The sequence below is a fragment of the Schistocerca cancellata genome, chromosome 9 (genome assembly GCF_023864275.1).
Source record: "Schistocerca cancellata isolate TAMUIC-IGC-003103 chromosome 9, iqSchCanc2.1, whole genome shotgun sequence".
Classification (NCBI taxonomy): domain Eukaryota; kingdom Metazoa; phylum Arthropoda; class Insecta; order Orthoptera; family Acrididae; genus Schistocerca; species Schistocerca cancellata.
Genome location: NC_064634.1, coordinates 20,377,282 through 20,397,927, shown reverse-complemented (window position 1 = coordinate 20,397,927; position 20,646 = coordinate 20,377,282). Strand labels below are relative to the sequence as shown.

General features: G+C 43.4%; 2 protein-coding genes across 5 annotated transcripts in view; one reads left to right on the top strand and one right to left on the bottom strand.

Annotated features, from left to right (window-relative positions):
• LOC126101165 (trichoplein keratin filament-binding protein) overlaps positions 1–20,646 on the bottom strand; it is a 796,043-nt gene that overhangs the window by 637,125 nt on the left and 138,272 nt on the right. For 3 of the 4 annotated variants that reach the window (XR_007522283.1, XM_049911860.1, XM_049911861.1), the window contains exon 2: positions 6,850–6,903. The exons of the other annotated variant lie outside the window; for it this stretch is intronic. The gene's annotated coding sequence lies outside the window, so the exon portion shown is untranslated. The remainder of the gene's footprint in view (positions 1–6,849; positions 6,904–20,646) is intronic. 4 annotated transcript variants of the gene reach the window in all.
• The window catches only part of LOC126101164 (trichohyalin-like), a 223,276-nt gene that overhangs the window by 99,515 nt on the left and 103,115 nt on the right, over positions 1–20,646 (top strand). Inside the window, exon 2 of the mRNA XM_049911859.1 lies at positions 20,188–20,450. Within this exon, the coding sequence (XP_049767816.1) occupies positions 20,210–20,450 (241 nt within the window). The 5' untranslated portion in view covers positions 20,188–20,209. The remainder of the gene's footprint in view (positions 1–20,187; positions 20,451–20,646) is intronic.

Here is a 20,646-nt window from a genome sequence, read left to right as displayed (position 1 = left end):
TTTGAAAAATCTTTTATCGAGAAAAAAGCTGTTTGATGTTTTCCCTAAACTTTTGTACTTATTATTAGTTCGGTTTGAATAAAAACTACATGTTGTTATATATTTCTGATGTCGCTGAACACAAATCTGAAGTTAGGTTTTTCGAAATTCAAAACTGGTAATCTAACGTGGCGGACCAAAAATTGTTTTGACCAATTTTGACCAAAACAATGTTTTCATTACTTAAGTTTAGTTTGCAATTCCAGGATCGTATATCAACCATTCCTCCGAATCGAATTGTTCCTAGAGAGCAATTCCCCAGTTCTTCTCAGCGAGAAAAGCCGATCTGCTTGAGCTGGATGCGTTCGCGCAAGTTGTTCGTCAGCTTTTTCGGCGAATATGTTTTCATGCATACTGCAATATAAATAATTTGGTGAACGTGCGTCACGGCAAGTTTTCTACCTGAGCGGGACGACGTCGGCTGAGAGCGTCCCACGGCGGCCGTGACACTCCTTCGAACAATGGGATGTAGAAACTTTTGTAGCCCACGAATTACGAAACGTTTTCGTCCCATCATTCTAAACACTTATATATTTCAAACAATGCAATTACAAAAAATCAAATTTTCGAGTGTTTTGGATGAGACCCTGGCCTTAAAGAACTGTCTGCAGGACAACACACATCGTCCTTATCATTACACGCTTCAGTGCAACAAACATTTTCTTCCTCAATGACACATTACCGCACAATGGCTGTTGTTGTGGTCTTCAGTCCAGAGACTGGTTTGATGCCTCTTTCAATGCTACTCTATCCTGTGCAAGCTGCTTCATCTACCAGTAGGTACCTACTGCAACCTACATCCTTCTGAATCTGTTTAGTGAATTCATCTCTTGGTCTCCCCCTACGATTTTTACCCTCCACGCTGCCCTCCAATACTACATTGGTGATCCCTTGATGCCTCAGAACATGTCCTACCAACCGATCCCTTCTTCTGGTCAAGTTGTGCCACAAACTTCTCTTCTCCCCAATTCTATTCAGAACCTCCTCATAAGTTATGTGATCTACCCATCCAATCTTCAGCATTCTTCTGTAGCACCACATTTCGAAATCTTCTATTCTCTTCTTCTCTAAACTATTTATCGTCCACAGTTCACTTCCACACATGGCTACACTCCATACACATACCTTCAGAATAGACTTCCTGACACTTAAATAAATACTCGATGTTAACAAATTTCTCTTCTTCAGAAACGCCTTCCTTGTCATTGCCAGTGTACATTTTATATCCTCTCTACTTCGACCATCATCAGTTATTTTGCTCCCCAAATAGCAAAACTCATTTACTACTTTAAGCCTTCCATTTCCTCATCTAATTCCCTCAGCATAACCCGACTCAATTCGACTACATTCCATTATCCTCGTTTCGCTTTTGTTGATGTTCATCTTATATCATCATTTCAAGACACTGTCCATTCCGTTCAACAGCTCTTCCAAGTCCTTTACTGTCTCTCACAGAATTACAATGTCATCGGCGAACCTCAACGTTTTTATTTCTTCTCCATGGACTTTAATACCTACTCCGAATTTTCTTTTGTTTCCTTTACTGCTTGCTCAATATACAGATTGAATAACATCGGGAACAGGCTACAATCCTGTCTCACTCCATTCCCAACCGCTGCTTCCCTTTCATGCCCCTCGACTCTTATAACTGCCATCTGGTTTCTGTGCAAATTGTAAACAGCCTATCGCTCCCTGTATATTACCCCTGCCACCTTCAGAATTTGAAAGAGCGTCTTCCAGTCAGTATTGTCAAAAGCTTTCTCTAAGTCTACAAATGCTAGAAACGTAGGTTTGCCTTTTCTTCTAAGATAAATCGAAGGGTCAGTATTGCCTCACGTGTTCCAACATTTCTACAGAATCCAAACTGATGTTCCCCGAGGTTGGCTTCTACCAGTTTTTCCATGCGTCTGTAAGGAATTCGTGTAAGTATTTTGCAGCCTTGGCTTATTAAACTGATGGTTCGGTAATTTTCACATCTGTCAATACCTGCTTTCTTTGGGATGGGAATTATTGTATTCTTCTTGAAGTATGAGGGTATTTCGCCTGTCTCATACATCTTGCTCGCCAGATGGTCGAGTTTTGGCAGGGGTGGCTCTCCCAAGGCTGTCAGTAGTTCTAATGGAATGTTGTCCACTCCCGGGGCCTTTTTTCGACTTAGGTCTTTCAGTGCTCTGTCAAACTCTTCACGCAGTATCATATCTCCGCAGATCAGGTTCCTATCAATACAAATACGTAAGAATTTAGCACAGTGCACTCGCATCAGGGACGGCAGCGGTTGAAATCTGCGTCCAGTCATTCAGATTTAGGCTGTCTATGATTTCCCGAAATCGCTTAAGCCGAATGCCAGGACGGTTGCATTGCAACGGCACGGCCCGGCCCATTTCCTTCCTTCCTTCGTTGTAATGCAGAGAATGCGAAGAAGGGTCGTAACCATTGTTCGCGCACAAACAGTTCCTGTTTGAGTCAGAGACGCAAGTCCAGGAAAGCAGCTGAGCTCGTAGTTGTCTTACGGGATTGTAAGATCTAGCGATTGTGTGGGTCAGTGCGAGTGAGGTGGGAAGTGAGTGCCGTTTTGTACGTTTACTCTTCACGGTGCCAACACTTTTAGTCCATTTATCCACATTCGTTTCTGTTCTCACACACGTGGCTGGAGACTGTGCACGTTGACCTCACTCAGCGCCGCGCCTGCCCTGCCGGCTGCGTGGGTCGTTGAGCAACGTCACATGTGCGCACACGGCAGCGGGGGCTAGGGCCCGGGGCGCCGCGCCAGCAGAGCAGAGCATGTGTGCGCCCGGCAGACGGGCGGCCGTCTATTTCTCCCACAACGGGGATTCCCAGGCAGTCTGCGCCCACGCGCCCGAGTTCTCGCTCCAGCCCACACGGAGACGAGCCTTTAAGCTCTACGCCGCTAACATTGCAGATTTCATATTCCACAAGCACCGCGTTGTTCTTCCGGCGTTTGCGTTAGCATTTCTGTTAAGTAATTACCTCTTTCACATATGTCGCTATATCTTCAATTTCCAAGCCGGCAATTTCATCTTGGATACCACCCTATTCTTAAACAAGTTCGCACAATTTTCATTTCTCAAATATTGCCTCACGAGTTTGTGTATATTTTTACTGCATATCTTGTAGAGTCAAGACCACCAGAAATTCTGAAGCTGTTTAGGATTATCACATGCTGTACACTGTCTTCATTTGTCTAACTACAGTGTCCACACTTTCTGTATAATTAAATACAGGATTTCAAATCCGTCTTTGCAACTATTAAAATGCTTATTCTTTACAATAAGCGTTAAGCTTTATTGCTTTAAATATAACTAATAACGATGTTTTAAACGAAGCAAACGAAGTGCATGGGGTATAATAAACACTCATTTTTAGTAGTTGTAAAGGGATATTTGAAATATCATAAGTAATTCGTGTACTACTTCATAAAGTAAAGTCAGTTTCACGTTTCGTTCCATTTGGTTCTCGCCACATGCTCTTTAGATTTATCTTTTTATAGAAGCAGGTGTTAAGAACAAGAATCATGATCATCTCGATGAATCAGAATAAAATATGAACTCCGTCATTTCTAGTATGATATTTGAACTTCCCCAATTTTTTTAGTTTTTGTCCTATTTTCGCTTTAAATAAGCCAATATAATCTTGTAGCGGCATTTTCTGCTTGTTATTAGTATCTATAACTCTTTGTAGAGCTCTTCTACTTCCTCATCAGAACGTGAGCATGTTCCCACATGGATTTGAATGTTTTCACTGAAAATAACTTCTTTTTAAAAACATGCCTTGTTACTTTACATGGTCATCAGAAAGAAACTGATAAGCATGTAAGGGTGTCGCAGGGGAGGTCGTGCTGAGAAAGAATTCTTCTAAAAAAAATTCGATACGTTGAACCGTTCCCGAGTTATTTAGTGTCGAAGGGAGCTAATGAGGCCGTCGCGTGCGCAGATTCAAGCTGCCTGCCAAAGGCGGTGACACCACACGCGTTCTTCGTTTGGTTTCCTCAAACCGAAGAAACTTAGCTTTTGCTCACCTAACTTAAATTCATCGCGTCCGAAAATGGCCTATTTTAACTGATAATGAGTATTTGAACTCACCGGCCCACAGATGCCTGTGAATTACCGCGTTTTAGCACGTGCAACTGCTTGTATTTGCGCGCGTGACGACTTGATTGGCTAACCTGAATGCTAAATAACTCGGAAACGGCGCAACGTATCGAAATTTTTTCTTAACTGTTATTTCTCAGCACAAGCTACCGTTACAAACTTTTCGGACTGTTTCTGACCACTCTGTATAAAATTCCGTCAATGTATCTAACATTATTTACAATTTCCTTGTTTACAATGAAGACCATTTCACGATTTGAATTCCGCTTTGTCATCGATTTTTCGTTGTATTTCTGATACGCCTAATATAGACCATTTGATGTTATTTAGCTCCTTTTTCAGTTGCACCTATTGTGTCTAAGGACCAAAGTTTCGCAACGAATTGAAGGAAATCTCTAACTCAACAAGACACTTACTGAAGAGAAGGCGAGGGCCTCGAGGAAACGACTGGCGACAACAACACGGTAGAAGATGTATTAAACAGAACTATAAAGAAACGACGTCTGAAGGATGTGAAAGGCTAATAGAAATTTGACGCGAAAACAACTGAAAGCACACGTCGCAGAAACTTACCTAGTGTGGCAGAGACATTTCATCAACGTAGATCGCAAACAGTACAGTAATTGAAACTTCCTGGCAGATTAAAACTGTGTGCCCGACCGAGACTCGAACTCGGGACCTTTGCCTAATTTCATATCAGCGCACACTCCGCTGCAGAGTGAAAATCTCATTCTGGAAACATTCCCCAGGCTGTGGCTAAGCCATGTCTCCGCAGTATCCTTTCTTTCAGGAGTGCTAGTTCTGCAAGGTTCGCAGGAGAGCTTCTGTAAAGTTTGGAAGGTAGGAGACGAGATACTGACAGAAGTAAAGATGTGAGTACCGGGCGTGAGCCGTGCTTCGGTAGCTCAGATGGTAGAGCACTTGCCCGCGAAAGACAAAGTTCCCGAGTTCGAGTCTCGGTCGGGCACACAGTTTTAATCTGCCAGGAAGTTTCATATCAACGCACACTCCGCTGCAGAGTGAAAATCTCATTCTGGAGTACAGTAATTAATAATAGAGACCAAATTGGCTAAAAACCGAAGACCTGTAAATATTTGCATGGTTTACGAGATGGAACAGAAAAACAGTTAATGATAAAAACGGTGTCATTCTGAAAATAATGGTAGGACAGCGAAAAATTCAGAATAGACAGAGGAGCATGAAAACGATATATCCCATCAACGTAACTATTCTCAGCTGCCATGAGTGATGTTTTCAGATTCTTAAACTGGCAAAACCGAGACGAATTACTTGTTGATGGAGCATATATGAATCACCTTGTTGGTGGACAAATTACACTGTTTCCCTCTAGTAAAGATTAGAAACAGCGAACTTAATAAACAAAGTAATGAAGTATGCCTGCAATCAGTGATAATAAGACTAAAATAATATACAGTGAAGGCAAAAAAAGAAAGTAACGAAAATTAACAACGAAGTCACAGTACGAGTTACTGAATTTGGGAAGACAATGGACTGAAAGACGTAGTGACTTTAATGAAAATTAAATGAGAGGACTTGAGCAAAGGGACGTTCCCTGATAGATTGCAAGAAAAGTTCTAGTGGAAGATGGGCAGACAGCATTAGATAACACGCAAAGACAAGTCTGGAAGAGGGCTTTGTTTACCAGTGGATGTCAAATGGTTGATGATGATGATGATGATGATGATCTGAGTGTGTAGTCAGAGGGCATTTCATGGCCTTTATATCCCATAATAATATGCGCGAATGCAGTAGATACCATGTCGATGATGATGATGATGATGATGATGATGACAATGTAGCGTATTTGAAGAGGATTGTGGTTATTCTATCAAAAATAACGTAAGTTTCATTACAGATATACCGTCGTATGCTGCTCTTACTCTAACTGAAATATGTGGCAACATTTGAAATTTGATTTACTCATTCGCATTACACTTGTTTGCAGAAGCCTCCAACCTCAAGCGTCTGGTGACGCGAATGAAATAGGATATTAAAATGCAAATGCTTGTTTCAGTAACCAGAAAATATCTGTAGAAGCCTCCGGCTTCTACCTTTCGGAAGACGTTCGTGGTACGGAATTTGTAAATAAACTTAAATAAGTGCGTTATATAATGGTGGAAGACACCCTCTGTGAAACAGAATCAGTTCTTTTGATTTCACACAGTAAACATGCAACAACAAATTCACGAGATCTGCTGTACAGTGATCTTTAGCTATTGATCTGAAAATTTGTTCCATAATTTTATTTAACATGAAAATCTATCCATTTTACCTTACACGTAAAATATATATTTTCGAACGAAATGTCACTTCAATGCATAATCTGAGGTCATAAATGCGTTGTAACATGTTTTGGGCGTACAAGAAAAGCAAAATAACTTTATTTTGTATAGACTACCGACTACCGATATACTTCAACCTGCAAGCGCCGAATACTAATACATACGATTAATTAAAAATAATATTTTTCAGAAAAGACACAGTATCGCCATAAATATCCTTGGGCACATGGACCACTGGTTTGACTATTCGATTTTAAAAACTTTCTCTCTAAAAAGTAATTTCTTAATATTGAAACAAATGTCGTACAGCGCAAAGGCTGGTAAATAATGGCGTTTAGCAAACTGATAACAATGTTAAATTTTTAGTTTTTAATTTCCGAAATAATGTTAAATCGTACCTTTCTGTGCCGACAACAGTGCGGAGAAGCTTTGGTATTTTTCGAAGAGACAGCCTGCAATTAAATAAAAGAGTTTGTCAGATCATTATAGATGCATCATTTCTTGTAGTATACACGAGACTGTTAATAATACTTGATATGAACAACTTCCGAAAACGAAAAAAAAACAAACAAAAAAAAACATTTACAAGTAAAAACAATCCTAAAGAACATTTCAAAAAAAGGAGAATTTCAGGTAGCTCATCGTAACACAGCTAGCAATCACAAGTTTTCAAGTGTGAATAAAAGCTTAACTGTTCAGTACATAATCAGTGTAGGCTGATTGTACATCTACAGCCTCCAACAACAATGTCTCAAGTACAGTAATATATAACTAACAGAACTACTTTCCGAAGATTTACATAGAGACTAGGTTCTTTTACAATGAGAATCATTCTGTGCCAGTCAGAGCCAGCAGAAATGCCTTTTCTTCTATCAGTCTGCATTACTTGAAATTTACTTCATTGGTTCTGGTTATGTGTAAGATGCAACTGCATTTATCGATCAATACGTTCTCTACTTTACCTTACAAAAACTGTTCATGTGTCTCAGTTAAAAATCAGTTACGAGAAAAAAATTGACACATTGTGAACCATTAGTTATTCCAAAAGTTGGTTTCTCTTTGTCTCTGACGATTAATTTCAGTCCTTAAGGGTACAAGGTACTTTTCCAGCTCAGTATTATGTAAAAATCAACACCTATTTCTTTCAGGCACTGTTTATAATGTATATGTTTTACAGATTTTTTGCTGACATCAGGTAATGCAGCGCACTTTCTAAACAAATTAGAAGTATTTTGAATATTTTTGAACCTGCTTAGGGTTATTAAAAAAATTACAAAGAAATTGATGTAATTTTTTTCCCAAAATGCGTCCTCAAATTGAGGTACCATTTAATCCAATGTTATACATTTGAAAGAGACCTAATTTTTACCAGATATGCATGACATGATGGCTGAGGTATTAGACCTATTTCATTCCACCTATTATGTATATTACACAGATAAAAAGTCTATTACATAAGTATGGACTATTGCAAGTTACAGAAAGAAATTAGAGCAATGCTTTATAAACTTTAGGAAATATTTGTACCTGAATTCTGAAAAATACAACTTGCAGGAAATTGTGAATGAAGATATGAGTCCAATTAAATGGTGCCTCAGAACATTCTTGAAGCATAGTCTTCATCCTGCAGCATTTCTTCATCTTCAAGCTTCCTCTTGGTATTCGTCTTATCACTTCTTGCTACTTTTGTAACTTGAAGAGCGAATCTTTCGGCTTCATGCATCCGTTATCTGTCACACGGAAGCAATTGATCTTCCACATTAGAGCCACATTTTATGCCTAAATTTCTCAGGACTTCCAACCTTCATATCGCTCCATCATTGAAACATATCACTGCATCCAGTACACCAACTTTAGTGTATTTAGTCCTACACAAATATTCTTGGGGAATCTTTCCCATATGCAATAGTTGAAACTTTCCCTTGTATTCTGAGTGCCCCCATGAAGACATTTACTACGCAAAACAGGGTCACTCAGGTCTGGTTTTATTTCATTCATAACAGGCTCAGGAAGAGAATGCTTATGATGGTATATTTGACCAATTTCTTTTGTTTTTTGGTAACCACACCAAGAATCTGCACCTTTAGGGCAAAGTCTGTGAACAGGATGATCATCTGTGGACAACTTACGAAAGTAGGTGGCCCATACAGCTTTTCTGATTGCTGTAACTTCATTCAGAGAAGCAGTTCGTCTAATGGCCAGTCCATAATAACTCTGAAGAAGGTCTATTTCAGTTTCTGTCGATCTGCCTCGGCCAGATAGTGATTTTCCATCAGACAGGAACTTTCCTTTCATTTCTCTTCGTAACTTCCTCAATCTAGCACCCATCCTCTTTTGCACATGTCCACAAGACTCCAGTTTTGTTACAAAGGTACCACTGAACTCATTAATTTTACTGAAAGCTTTAGAGTCCCCACCGCCTAGGTACTTCATATATCTAACGTTATAAACGGGCACCGACCTCTGAAATGTTTTTAGAGCGCCATCACACTCCATACCTCCACTGTAACCGTGATAAGTCTCAGAGCACTGGTGTTCAATATGTCCTTTAGTGTTTCCATGGCAGGTGTGGCAGTACTTAGATGAGCACTTAACATCAACAACTTTTCCATTTTCCAGAAAACTAGCACTTACAACACAATTCAAGGAACGATGTCCTCGACGTTGCCATGTCCCTGGTTCCACTAATATTTACAGTTTCTTCTACTGTACGTTTCATAGATGCTGTAGACATGACCGTCAAGGCACCTAAAAGTACTTTTATGTACTTTCTGAACCTACTGGGAGGAGGAGGAAGGTCCATCAAACCACAAAACATTTGAGCAGCCTTTTTCCATCTTCCTATTGCACGCATTGTATACACAAACTTCAAATTCACACCATCTGATTTATTCACAATGTTCGAAGCCATTTTCGAGGTAGATTTATTGCAGGATCTACACAGAACAACTAATTTTGACGCTAATCCCTTCCTGCCACTTTGCTGTTCATTTATTTCCAGACAGTCTACAGAATCACATTGTTTACATTTCGCCACTTCCTTTATCAAAGAAGATAAGATGCCCACATCAACAACAACAAATCCATTACAAACAGCGTCATTGTTAACACAGAAATTTGAATCACCAGGAGGCGTGCCATGTGGGAGTTTCTTACCAGGAGAACTGATACATCGGCTACTTTCAACAGAGTGGCCTGCTTCGTTTGTGAACTGGTTACCATGGAATTTCCTTTTATTGATTTTTTTGATGCGTGGCATAATTCGTATTTATTGCACACTAAAGGATATGTACTTCCGCGAATATATGTAGCACTTGGGCAAGCAACATTCAAAAACACGTGAACAAATTGCTTCAGTGAAACAAAAGTAAATACTAGCAAAGATAATCATATGAAGACACTAAGAACCTGCACTGTTACCAACATATACAGTGTATCATACGTATAATCGTTGTAAACAGAAAGTTCACAGTTCTTTTCGGTATAATACTGGTTTCTGGAACAGAAATAAAGGGGGCGTGGTGGCATACATGACCGTAACTTTAAAATTTTGTATATATAGTTCATTTTTAATTTGAAACTCTATAATGTATATACCAATGTAATCAGGAAAGACTATAGAAGAAAATTTCGATTTTTCCACCATTTATAAGTACCCTGTACCTTTAAGCCATTTTATGGTTAGCAAAATAAGAACAAAGAACAGCTGTGCGGAGTTTTTCTACACCAGTCTGGTAACCCCGAAGGTGCAGAGTACTATGCACCCATTATCTCTAGCCGGCCGAAGTGGCCGAGCGGTTAAAGGCGCTACAGTCTGGAACCGCACGACCGCTACGGTCGCAGGTTCGAATCCTGCCTCGGGCATGGATGTGTGGGATGTCCTTAGGTTAGTTAGGTTTAACTAGTTCTAAGTTCTAGGGGACTGATGACCTCAGATGTTAAATCCCATAGCGCTCAGAGCCATTTGAGCCATTTTGAACCCATTATCTCTGAGACAACAATCTAATCCAATACCTTCATTTGATCTTAGGTGAAGAAACGAGACAATACGGCAGTATCTCTCAAATGAAGTGTAAGATGCGCTGAAATACATGGCGCGTCATATGTCCTGTGCACCGAGGATAATCTCCATTTCCCACAGTAGTTATGGTTACGTCAGAACGAACCACACTGCGTTTCAAACGGTGCCATTCACGTCTAAAATAACAGAAAGAAACTGTAATCTCTAATGGAAGATTCCCCTAAATGAGTTTTTTTTTTACTTTACGTGGAGAGATCTGTGGCGTGATGTTACCACCTGGCTCAGAGCAACCTGGTTCTCTGCACGATGTGTGTGTCCTCTTGCCACGTTTACTGTATTCGAAGGTTTTCTGATTTTGTTTGGCGTTAATTTATTTTACTACTTGATATTATCGTAATACTGCGATGCTTGCATAAGGAGTTATTATCTTCCCCACGAGTGTATCCTATGACGAATCGCAATAGCCGAAGGAACAGTACACTGCTCGAACAAGTTTTTCACCGCCCTCATGACTGGGACAGTTTGTGTATTTTTTGTCGGAAACCTGTCTTCCACGACTTCTCTCATCATAGCAAAGCGCTACGTACCGCCTACCATACGTGTAAGGGAGGTAAAATTAAACTTGAATACCTAGCGCAGTTCTGTACAGTGTACTGTGTTTCTCCAGGGCGGCCTGTGCTCGCTCTTCATTCTATCACAACATGCGTCGAAGGACCGCTCATTATCGGCTGGCAGCGAGAACCGCTGGCTGCACGGTGCTGCTGGGCAGTGTGGAGGCAGCCGCGTGCGGGCCGGCTCGACAGATACCTACCTACCTACCTGCTGACTACGCAAAGTCAGAGCACCACACCGCTACATTCTCCACGGGGTACCCACCCTCTTGCCAGTGTCGAGCAAGAGCGAACATTGAGAGACTCACGTTCAAAGTTAAGTGTCTCGCAACAGCGGATGAATGTTAGAACGCCGCCGAATGATGAAAGCTAACTCGTCGGCCGGGCAGTTGGCGACAGTAGATCAGTAACAAAAGACAGTGTGTCAGAGATCTTCCGACGCTAGTGTCCTAATAGAAAATTGGTGTATTGCGCGAGTTCCACCAATGGATCGGAAGGGGCCAATCGGCAACGTATCGAATCAGCACCTAGTTCCTCTTCATTCCAGCAAGACACTCAAGATTCCACCTCTGCGTGTAGAGACAGGAAACGAAAATCGTGCGCAAACAGTGCAGTTTCAGAGCGGTCTTCTTTGACGAAGCGCAACAAATTAACAGCAGCAGACGGGTTAACAGCAGCTTGGGCGCGTGGCGCTGTTCGAGACACGGACTGCCGTGTGTCGCAACACGAGGAGTACTCTGGGTGTTGGCATATGGCGCGTGTCGCGGTTTCGCAAAACAGGGGCGCCTGCCAACTAGCTGACACGGCAGCCGCCTCCGTCTGGCGACTGGTGAAGTTAGATTCTGAAATGCACACATATTACAATTACAGATGATTATCCCAAATTATCAGTTCCTAATCTCTCTACTGAGAACTGACTGAGCAATGTACTCAAATGCGCCGAACTCCTCTTACAACCAAGCATACCGGACAAAAATATTAAGTCGTCTGCGTCCCTCTCCCCCAGGCGACCCCATGCTGTGCCATGTAACACCGCGTCTATCCCTCGTAATGCACCAAAATTCGGTGGGCGAGAGGGTACACAAATTTCTTCAAATGTGGTATATACAGCTGAAGTCACTAATTGCTGATTAGATCCCGTAGAGCTACCAAACTTAAGGAATGCTGACTGCTAAGTTTCGCCTGTCGTTCTGAATAACCCCACCGCTTCTGTAAGTTAAGGGGGACTTAGCGAACGCGTTGAGTAGCGACAAGGTGCTTCGACTGTTCGTCAAAACAGAAACGTACGTATACAGGCCTGTGGACACGGCTGTTGTCTTGGAAGATGAGAATGTCTACAGCATATTCACGATGAGGATGCAGGAAAAAAACAGCACTCGGTAGCCCAGAATGTAGAAATAGTTCATGTGTACGGTAACATGAACGGTGGGCCCCGGTAACGGCACGGAAAACAGCCTCACAACAACACACAATCACCTCTGATCTGAACCACAGCTCAGGCAAAATCGCGACTCCGAGGACCAAACTACACGCACCCAGTCAGTCAGCAACAGAACAGCGCAGCTCCTGTGTTGTTTCGACCACTGAACACGGCCAGCTTTGTATTCCGCTGTGAGTAATGACCTTTTGCCTGAAACCCGACTCGTTATGCCCACTGAATGCAGTTTCTTTCGCAGTGGCCGTCTGGAAACCAGTTGAGGTAGACCTGGCAGTCGCAACTCCTGTCGAGTTTTCAACTAAATGTTACTGACAAGGCGCGACTCTTATCCCCGGTCCCTGTCTGTCAGGATCTTCTTACGACCACTGTTTTTACGCCCTGCGCCAGTAAGTGCACACCTCCTACTGCGTTGACGCCACAGAACTGGCCGGCGCACACACGCAGCCACTTCACCGCCATGACTTAACGCCAGCGATCGGGAGTCATCCCACCGCCTGGAACCATTTCTACACCACAGCGTTCCAAAGCCATATCCGGGATCTCTTGGTAGCGTGGTTAACATTTTGTTCGGTTTGGTTACAGAATGCTTGTGTATAGTAATGCAGTCGAATCGGAATAGGAAAAAGTTCAAGGGACCAGAAATAATTCGACGCTACAGCTTTCTCACTTAGAGATTCACAACCAGTTTCTGACACTCAGGAGTTTTCCTTAGTCCATATCTCATAGGACTCTCAGTCACGGATTTTTTTTAAGGGAAGCAGATCAGGAATTATGCAATAACTTATAACGTAACCATCAACCAATGTACAACGATACACTTGAACGAAAGTCAGCTTCCTGAGTTTATCACTTACCGAAAGGATTCCTAAAGTGTTCCATTTATCTGGCTCTTGACAACATGCTTCAAGTGTTGCATTTCAAAGTGTATTTAATAATAATAAAATATTCCATTTATCCATAACAAATTCGAGTTCACAAATATAAGTAAAAAATTATCTGAGCCAACAACATATCCGTTAAGATACTCCGTATGGCCGTACCATCGCTATCAGTCGACAATGTGATATGCCCAACGACTTTCGTAATTCTAGAAACAAGGAATGTAAGTTCAACTATCTACTATTTGCAGAGTATTTCCAATCAATCTTTATTAAAAAAAAGCATGCAGCCATACACACAAACACCTTTCAAGAATTTTATAAAGGTAAAGGCTTCCAGCCGTCAGATATTTGAAGTATAGCGTCTTGGAGCCTTCAGATTTATAAAAGTTGCGCATGTACAGCTAAGCAAAAGCTGCTTTTAATTTTATCCACAGTGGTTATTGTTGGAGCGGTGACAAATTTACATTGGTAAGACATTTGCCCTCATTCACAACAGTGATTTTTGTTGAAAAACACGACACACTTCAGGATAAAACATATTTCGCCGAAAAAACAAACAAGACAGCATGCATTTCGCCTCTATTTGTACATGTCAGTGTTTGTTCGTTTCACATATTTGTGACTGACGATGGAACAAGTGCGACTGAAACAAAGATGTACACAAACCTTTAGTTTTGTCGGAACTGTCAACGTCTACCAGAACTATATTTTTGTAATAGGACCAGGCGGAACTGACGAAATAATATGTAAAGCATCTCGAGATATATATCTTCAGGGTTGGAAATGCATCTTGCGTTTTAATAAAATCCACGATTGTGTCTGATGGAGTCGGTTCACATTTCTCCATAAATATTAACTACGGGAAATGTAACGATAGAGACCCATCGGTGGTTGCGTACACTCATTCTGTTACCCTTCTTACGAACAGTTCGCGTTCAGGTCCTGAATATACAGCACATTTGCTTTTGCACGCAAAATTAGGCGACATAGTGTAAGAGTGCTGTAGGTAAACGAAGCCAGGCAAGACTGGCAGAGGGGGAAAGCTCTCGGTCTCAGACGACGACATTCAATTGGTATACCGATCCTGCAGTGACCAGAGCGTCTTCCAAGAATGCGCTACTATCACCTTGCGCCAACAGAACAGAGCGGCACAAACTGGTCGTGTGCTACAAATCGCGAAATCTTCAGTGGGATGCGCCTTCATATATACTCTGGCAACAACTGTAAAGTGCATGGCGAATGGTACTTCACACTCACTTATCAGAGTTTCTTCTCTTTCCACATTCGTGTGTAGCGTGTGAAGAATGACTGCTTAAACGCCTCAAGGCGGGTTCTGATTAGTCGTCTTGTCCTCGTGGTCCCTACGGAAGGTGGTTCAAAGTTCCTCACCTAATCTTGGCTCTGGAGACTTTTGATGCAGGCTTTCGCGGAATGTATGGCGTCTACCTTCAAGCATCTGGCAGTTCAAGTATTTCAGTATCTTCGTCATGATCTCCCATAGATCAAGGAACCTGTCGCCATACGTCTTTGTATACGTTCAACGTCCGCTGGCAGTCCCACGTGTGAGGGACCCATGCACTTGAGCAGTGTTCTAGAATGGTTTGCACGAGTATTTAGTATGCAACTTTCTTTTTTTTTTTAGTCAGTGCATTTTCCTCAGCATCCTGCCAAAAAATCGAAGTGTGCCATTTGTTTTAACTACGCCTTCTCATATTGTTTCTCTGTACTGTGAAGTGCACACTTTTTCGTTTCCGAACATTTGAAGCAAGTTGTCAACCTTCACATTACGTCGAAATCTTACCAAAATATCATTGGATGTTTGTCCCATGTTTTTCAGATAATACTGTATCATCACTAAAATGTCTGAGGTTGTATTGTATTGAACTGGGGGACCTAGAAACGACGGAGAGGCTTCGTCGCCGCCGTAGCCCTCAGAACCCCACAACAGGCCACAGCAATCCGCTCACCCCACCGCCGCCCCACACCAAACCCAGGGTTATTGTGCAGTTCGGTCCCCAGTGGACCCCCGGGAACGTCTCATTCCAGACGAGTGTAACCCCAATACTTGCGTGGTAGAGTAATTATGGTGTACGCGTACGTGGAGATAGTGTTTGCGCAACAATCGCCAACATAGCGTAACTGAGGCGGAATAAGTGGAACCAGCTCGCATTCATCAAGGCAAATAGAAAACCGCCTTAAACACCACCCACAGACTGGCCGGCACACCGGACCTCAACACTAATCCGCCAGGCGGATTCGTGCCGGGGACCGGCACGGCTTCCCGCTCGGGAAGCAGTGCGTCAGACCGCACGGCTAAACGGGCGGGCTAAGTCTGAGGTTACTCTTAATATTCTCTGGTAGGTTATTAACATACAAAATCAACAGAAAGGGTTCAACATAATTCCTTGGAGCGTAACTGAAACTGTCCATGACTCTCCATTTAAAATAACATGTTTCGTGCTCCCTACATTGAAATGCTCAATTCAATAACAGTTCCCGTTTGGTACTGCCGTATGATGGCAGTTTCATTAAGTGTTGATGTGGTACTGGGTCAAATACTTTTCAGAAATCAATAAATACTGAATGTCTCTGACTGCCTTCATCCATGGCGTTCGGGTTGTCATGTGAGAAAAGCGTAAGTTGCGTTTCCCACGCCGTTGTTTTCGGAATCGATTCTGGGTGGCACGGAGGAGGTTATTTTGTTTGAGATAACTCTTTATTTTGAGCACACTATGTGTTCAAAGATTATACGACAGATGCACTTCGCAGTGATGTTCGATGGCAGTTCTATGGATCACTTCTGTCACCCACTTTATAGACGGTGTGATCTGATCTCCCTTCCAACTACTGGGCACAGATTCTTTTCCTCGAGGGATATATGGTTAAAAGAGAGGGTAAGTCAGGAGCGGATTCTTTGTGGAATCTCAAATGGACGCTATCGAGCCCTGGAGTTTTGTTCAGCTTCGTTGACTATAGCAGTTTCTCAACATCAGTTACAGTGACCAGCTAAACCCATACTAAGCAAGCCACCTCAGAAGGATGTGGCGGACGTTGTACCTAGCATCACTAGCTTATCCTTTCCTCCGCTTCCCTGATCCATACAAAAATGTCGGGTGGGAAAAGAGGCTGACTGTAAACTTCCGTATGAGTTCTAATTTCTCTGCGGAGGAGGAAGAGATTAGTGTTTAACGTCCCGTCGACAACGAGGTCATCAGAGACGGAGCACAAGCTCAGATTGTGTCCAGGGTGGGGAAGGAAAATGGCCTTGCCCTTTCGAAGGAACCATCCCAGCGTCTGCCTTAAGCGATTCAGGGAAATCAAATTTCTCCGATTTCCACATTGTACTCATTTGGCAAAATATGTCTGAGAGGAAGTTGAATGTTGCCAGAATTTTCCTGCAACGCACTCTCTCAGAATTTAAAAAGTAATAGCGATGCACAACGCCTCTCTTGTGGAGGTTCCACCGACTCCTGAAAATAACGTTTTAGGTCGATACTGATGCTTAGAGAAACAGATTTCATATTACCTCGTGTAAATTTCATCTGCAGCACTGACAGTGTTGTGCATTACCGGGACGCCTTAGTCTGGCGTGTGCAGGATGGGAAACACTCGCCGTCCCTCGACAGCTGTGTCAGAAAGCTGCTAAGAAAGCAAAAAGAGCTTCGTTGCAAATTTAAACGTCGTCAAAGACAAACAGACAAATAAAAACCGAACGAAGCCAAAACTATAGTAAGGAGACGCAGGCATGAGGCGCTCAAAGAATTCGAAAATAAAATATATCTACCAACGTAACAGAAACTCCTAAGAAGTTTTGGTCTTATATTAAATCGGTAAGCAGATCGAAGTGATCTGGCCGTACACTCTGTGACCATATTAGCAACGAAACGGAAGATGACAGAGAGAAAACGGAAACACTAACTCCTTTTTTTCGAAACAGTTTCACTGAGGAACGTAGCACTGAAGTTCCTCCCTTAAATCGTCGTACAAACTTCAAAATGACATAAGGAAATACGTGACCATGGGCTAAAAAAGAAACTGAAATCGCTCAACAGATAGTTCGCTGGATCTGACGGGATGCCAATATGATTCTGCACCGAGTATGTGGAAGAACTTGTCCATCTTCTAGCAGCCGTGTGCCACTGTGTATCAGCCGTGTGTCACTGGAGGAGCTAAGCGTTCTTGATGATGGGGGTAAAGCACAAACCATTCCACAACCGCACAAAACTATACGCCTATACTTCTGACGTCAGTCTGTTGCAGAATTTCGGAACATGTTTTATGCTCGCGTACTACGAAATTTTTGGAGGCCGAAAATCTCCTTTGTAGGAACCGACATGGGTTCCGAAAGCAACGATCGTGTGAAACTCAGCTCGCTCTGTTCGTCCACGAGAAAGAGGAAGCAACAGATACAGGCGCCTAGGTAGATACTTGACTTCCTGAAGGCATTCGATATAGTTCCGCACTGCCGTGTATAAACGACCTACTGGATAACGTAGGAAATTCCGTGAGGCATTTCACGAATGAGTCTGCTGCATAAAGGGACGTCGCAGCGCTAGAAAATTGTAGCAAAATGTACTAACACCAGCGGAGGATTGACGCTTGGTACAGCAATTGACAGTTTATCCTCTGCATAAACCAATGTAACGGACTGCTCATAAATAGGCACGAATATCCGTATCGTATGATTACACAAAATCATTGGAAGCAGTCACATCCACTAAATGTTTGGAAGTATGTTTGCGGAGAGATTTAAAGTGTAACGACAAGGAATAGGGTGCCAAATTCGGTCCATTTGGCGCTTTGATCGCCAAAATCTCGAGTGGGTTGGAAGGCTCTCACTATAACGATCTACACCCTCTCAATTGGGGGGAGATCGGGCGACCTTGCTGGTCAAGGTAGGGTTTGGCAAGCACGAAGACAGGCAGTGGAGACTTTCGCAGTGCGCGGGCGGCCATTATCAGACTGAACTGCAAGTCCAAGATGGCTTGCCACGAAGGGCAACAAACGGACCGTCCAATATCGTCGACGTACATTCTGATGTAAGGGTGCTGCAGATGACAACAAAAGGGGTCCTGCTATGAATGAAATGGCACCCCATATCATCACTCCGGCTGTCAGTGCACATGTCAGGCAACATTCAGCGTCAGTATCCTATCACAGTCTGTGGTGTCTCCAGACACGTCTTCACTGGTCGTCGGGAATCAGTTTGAAAAGGCATTCATCAGTGAAAACAATTCTTCTCTAGTCAAACAGATTCCAGGCCGAAGAGGTGTCTGAAGGCCTCCCCGGAAAGCGGTGGATTACCGACCTGACTGCTTGTCAACCGCTACACGGCCCGACAACCAGGAGTGCCGATCAGCGTTGCCGCCTCTCTTCGCAGCAGCAGGACCCCTTTGGTTGTAATTCGCGGCACCCTTGCAGGACAGCGTCGACGATATTCTAAGCCCCGTGTTGTTGCTCTTTATGGCAAGCCATCCTGGGCTTACATTTCAGCAACGTAATGTCCGCTGCACACGGCAAGGGTTTCTACTGCTTGTCTTCGAGCTTGCCAAACCCTACCTTCGACAGCGATGTTACCGGATCTCTCCCAAACTGAGAAGGTTTGGTGCATTATGAGCAGGCTCCTCCAAGCTGTTCGGGATTTCGACGATCTAACACACCAGTTGGAAAGAATCTGGCACGATATCCCTCACAAGGACATTCAATAATTCTGTGAATTAGTGCTAAGACGAATAAGTGCTTGCATAAGAGCCAAAGTTGGACCAACATGTTATCAACTTGCTCAATTTGTGAAGCTGTTTCTTCTGAATATATGACATTTTTTCCGAAACTGTAATCATTTGTCTGTACATATACATCACGTCTACTGATTTCCGTACCATACGGATAATTGCGTTGTAGTGTGTCTTTTTTGTCTTTGACCGTATTACATTTCCTTATTATCCTTCCAACGAATCTCAGCCTGACGCCCTCTACCTTTCCCACAACTAAATTTACGTCGTTCCACTTTAAATTGCTGCGCATGGATACTCCTGGTTATCATATGGTCGGTAGTGTTTCCAATGACTTGTCCCCAGTAGTGTAATTGAAAGTACCTGTACCTTTCCACCTGTTTATGTAAATACATTACATTATGTGACAATTGCCACTCCCTGCATCAATCATCATTGGCCTGCGGGTCTTCCTGCATTTCACTCCAGTTTTCTGGCGTTGCAAAGTTCCTGCAGACAATGCCATCATCCACATGTAGGCTCACGGAGCTCCCGACTTTATCCAGTGCATCATTTATATGTAGCCACGCGGGGTAACCGTGTCGTCTGAGGCACCTTTTCACGGTCCGTGCGGTACCCCACGTCGGAGGTTCGAGTCCTCCCTCGGGCATGGGTGTGTGTGATGTCCTTAGCGTAAGTTAGAGTTAGTTTAAGTAGTGCGTAAGCGTAGGGACCAAAAAATGGTTCAAATGGCTCTGAGCACTATGGGACTTAACATCTGAGGTAATCAGTCCCCTAGAACTTAGAACTACTTAAACCTAACTAACCTAAGGACATCACACACATCCATGCCCGAGGCAGGATTCGAACCTGCGACAGTAGCGGTCGCGCGATTCCGGACTGTAGCGCCTAGAACCGTTCGGCCTCAACGGCCGGCCCTAGTAGTTTGATCTCATAAGAACTTTCCCCAAATTTCCAATTTATATGTACCATAAACAGTAACAGCCCCATAACACTGGCACAGGGTAGTCCTCAAATTGTCTTTAAATATGCTGGTTTTCTTTTCGATTGCAGGCCGCCGATCTACATCGCGCCGATGCCCATCCTGCACCAGCCGCCGCAGCAGCGGCAGGGAGTCGGTAGCGGAGGCGGGGGCGGGGGCAGCGACGGCGGCGCCCCGCCACCGGCCGGCCAGCAGCCGCAGACGCCGGGCGCCAGGGCGTCGTTCCGGCCGCCGTGGGTCAAGGAGGCGGCGGCCAGCAACTCCGTGCAGTCCGCGCCCTGGACGCTGGCCGCGCGCAGGGACAGCCTCACCAGGCCCAAGCCGCCCGTCGCAGGCAAGCGCGCGCTCCAGCCCTCTGTTCATCAGTCTTCTGCTTGGCCAGTGCAACCTAACGCGAACCGCGATAGACTGTGAGGCAGGGAGGTGGTCGAGACACGGGTGAGATCCGTGCGGCGGTTTATCGGATATTTTCCAACCTCAGTCTTACCCTACAAATGTTAGAAACATTGTTTGTCCTCAACGGTAAACGA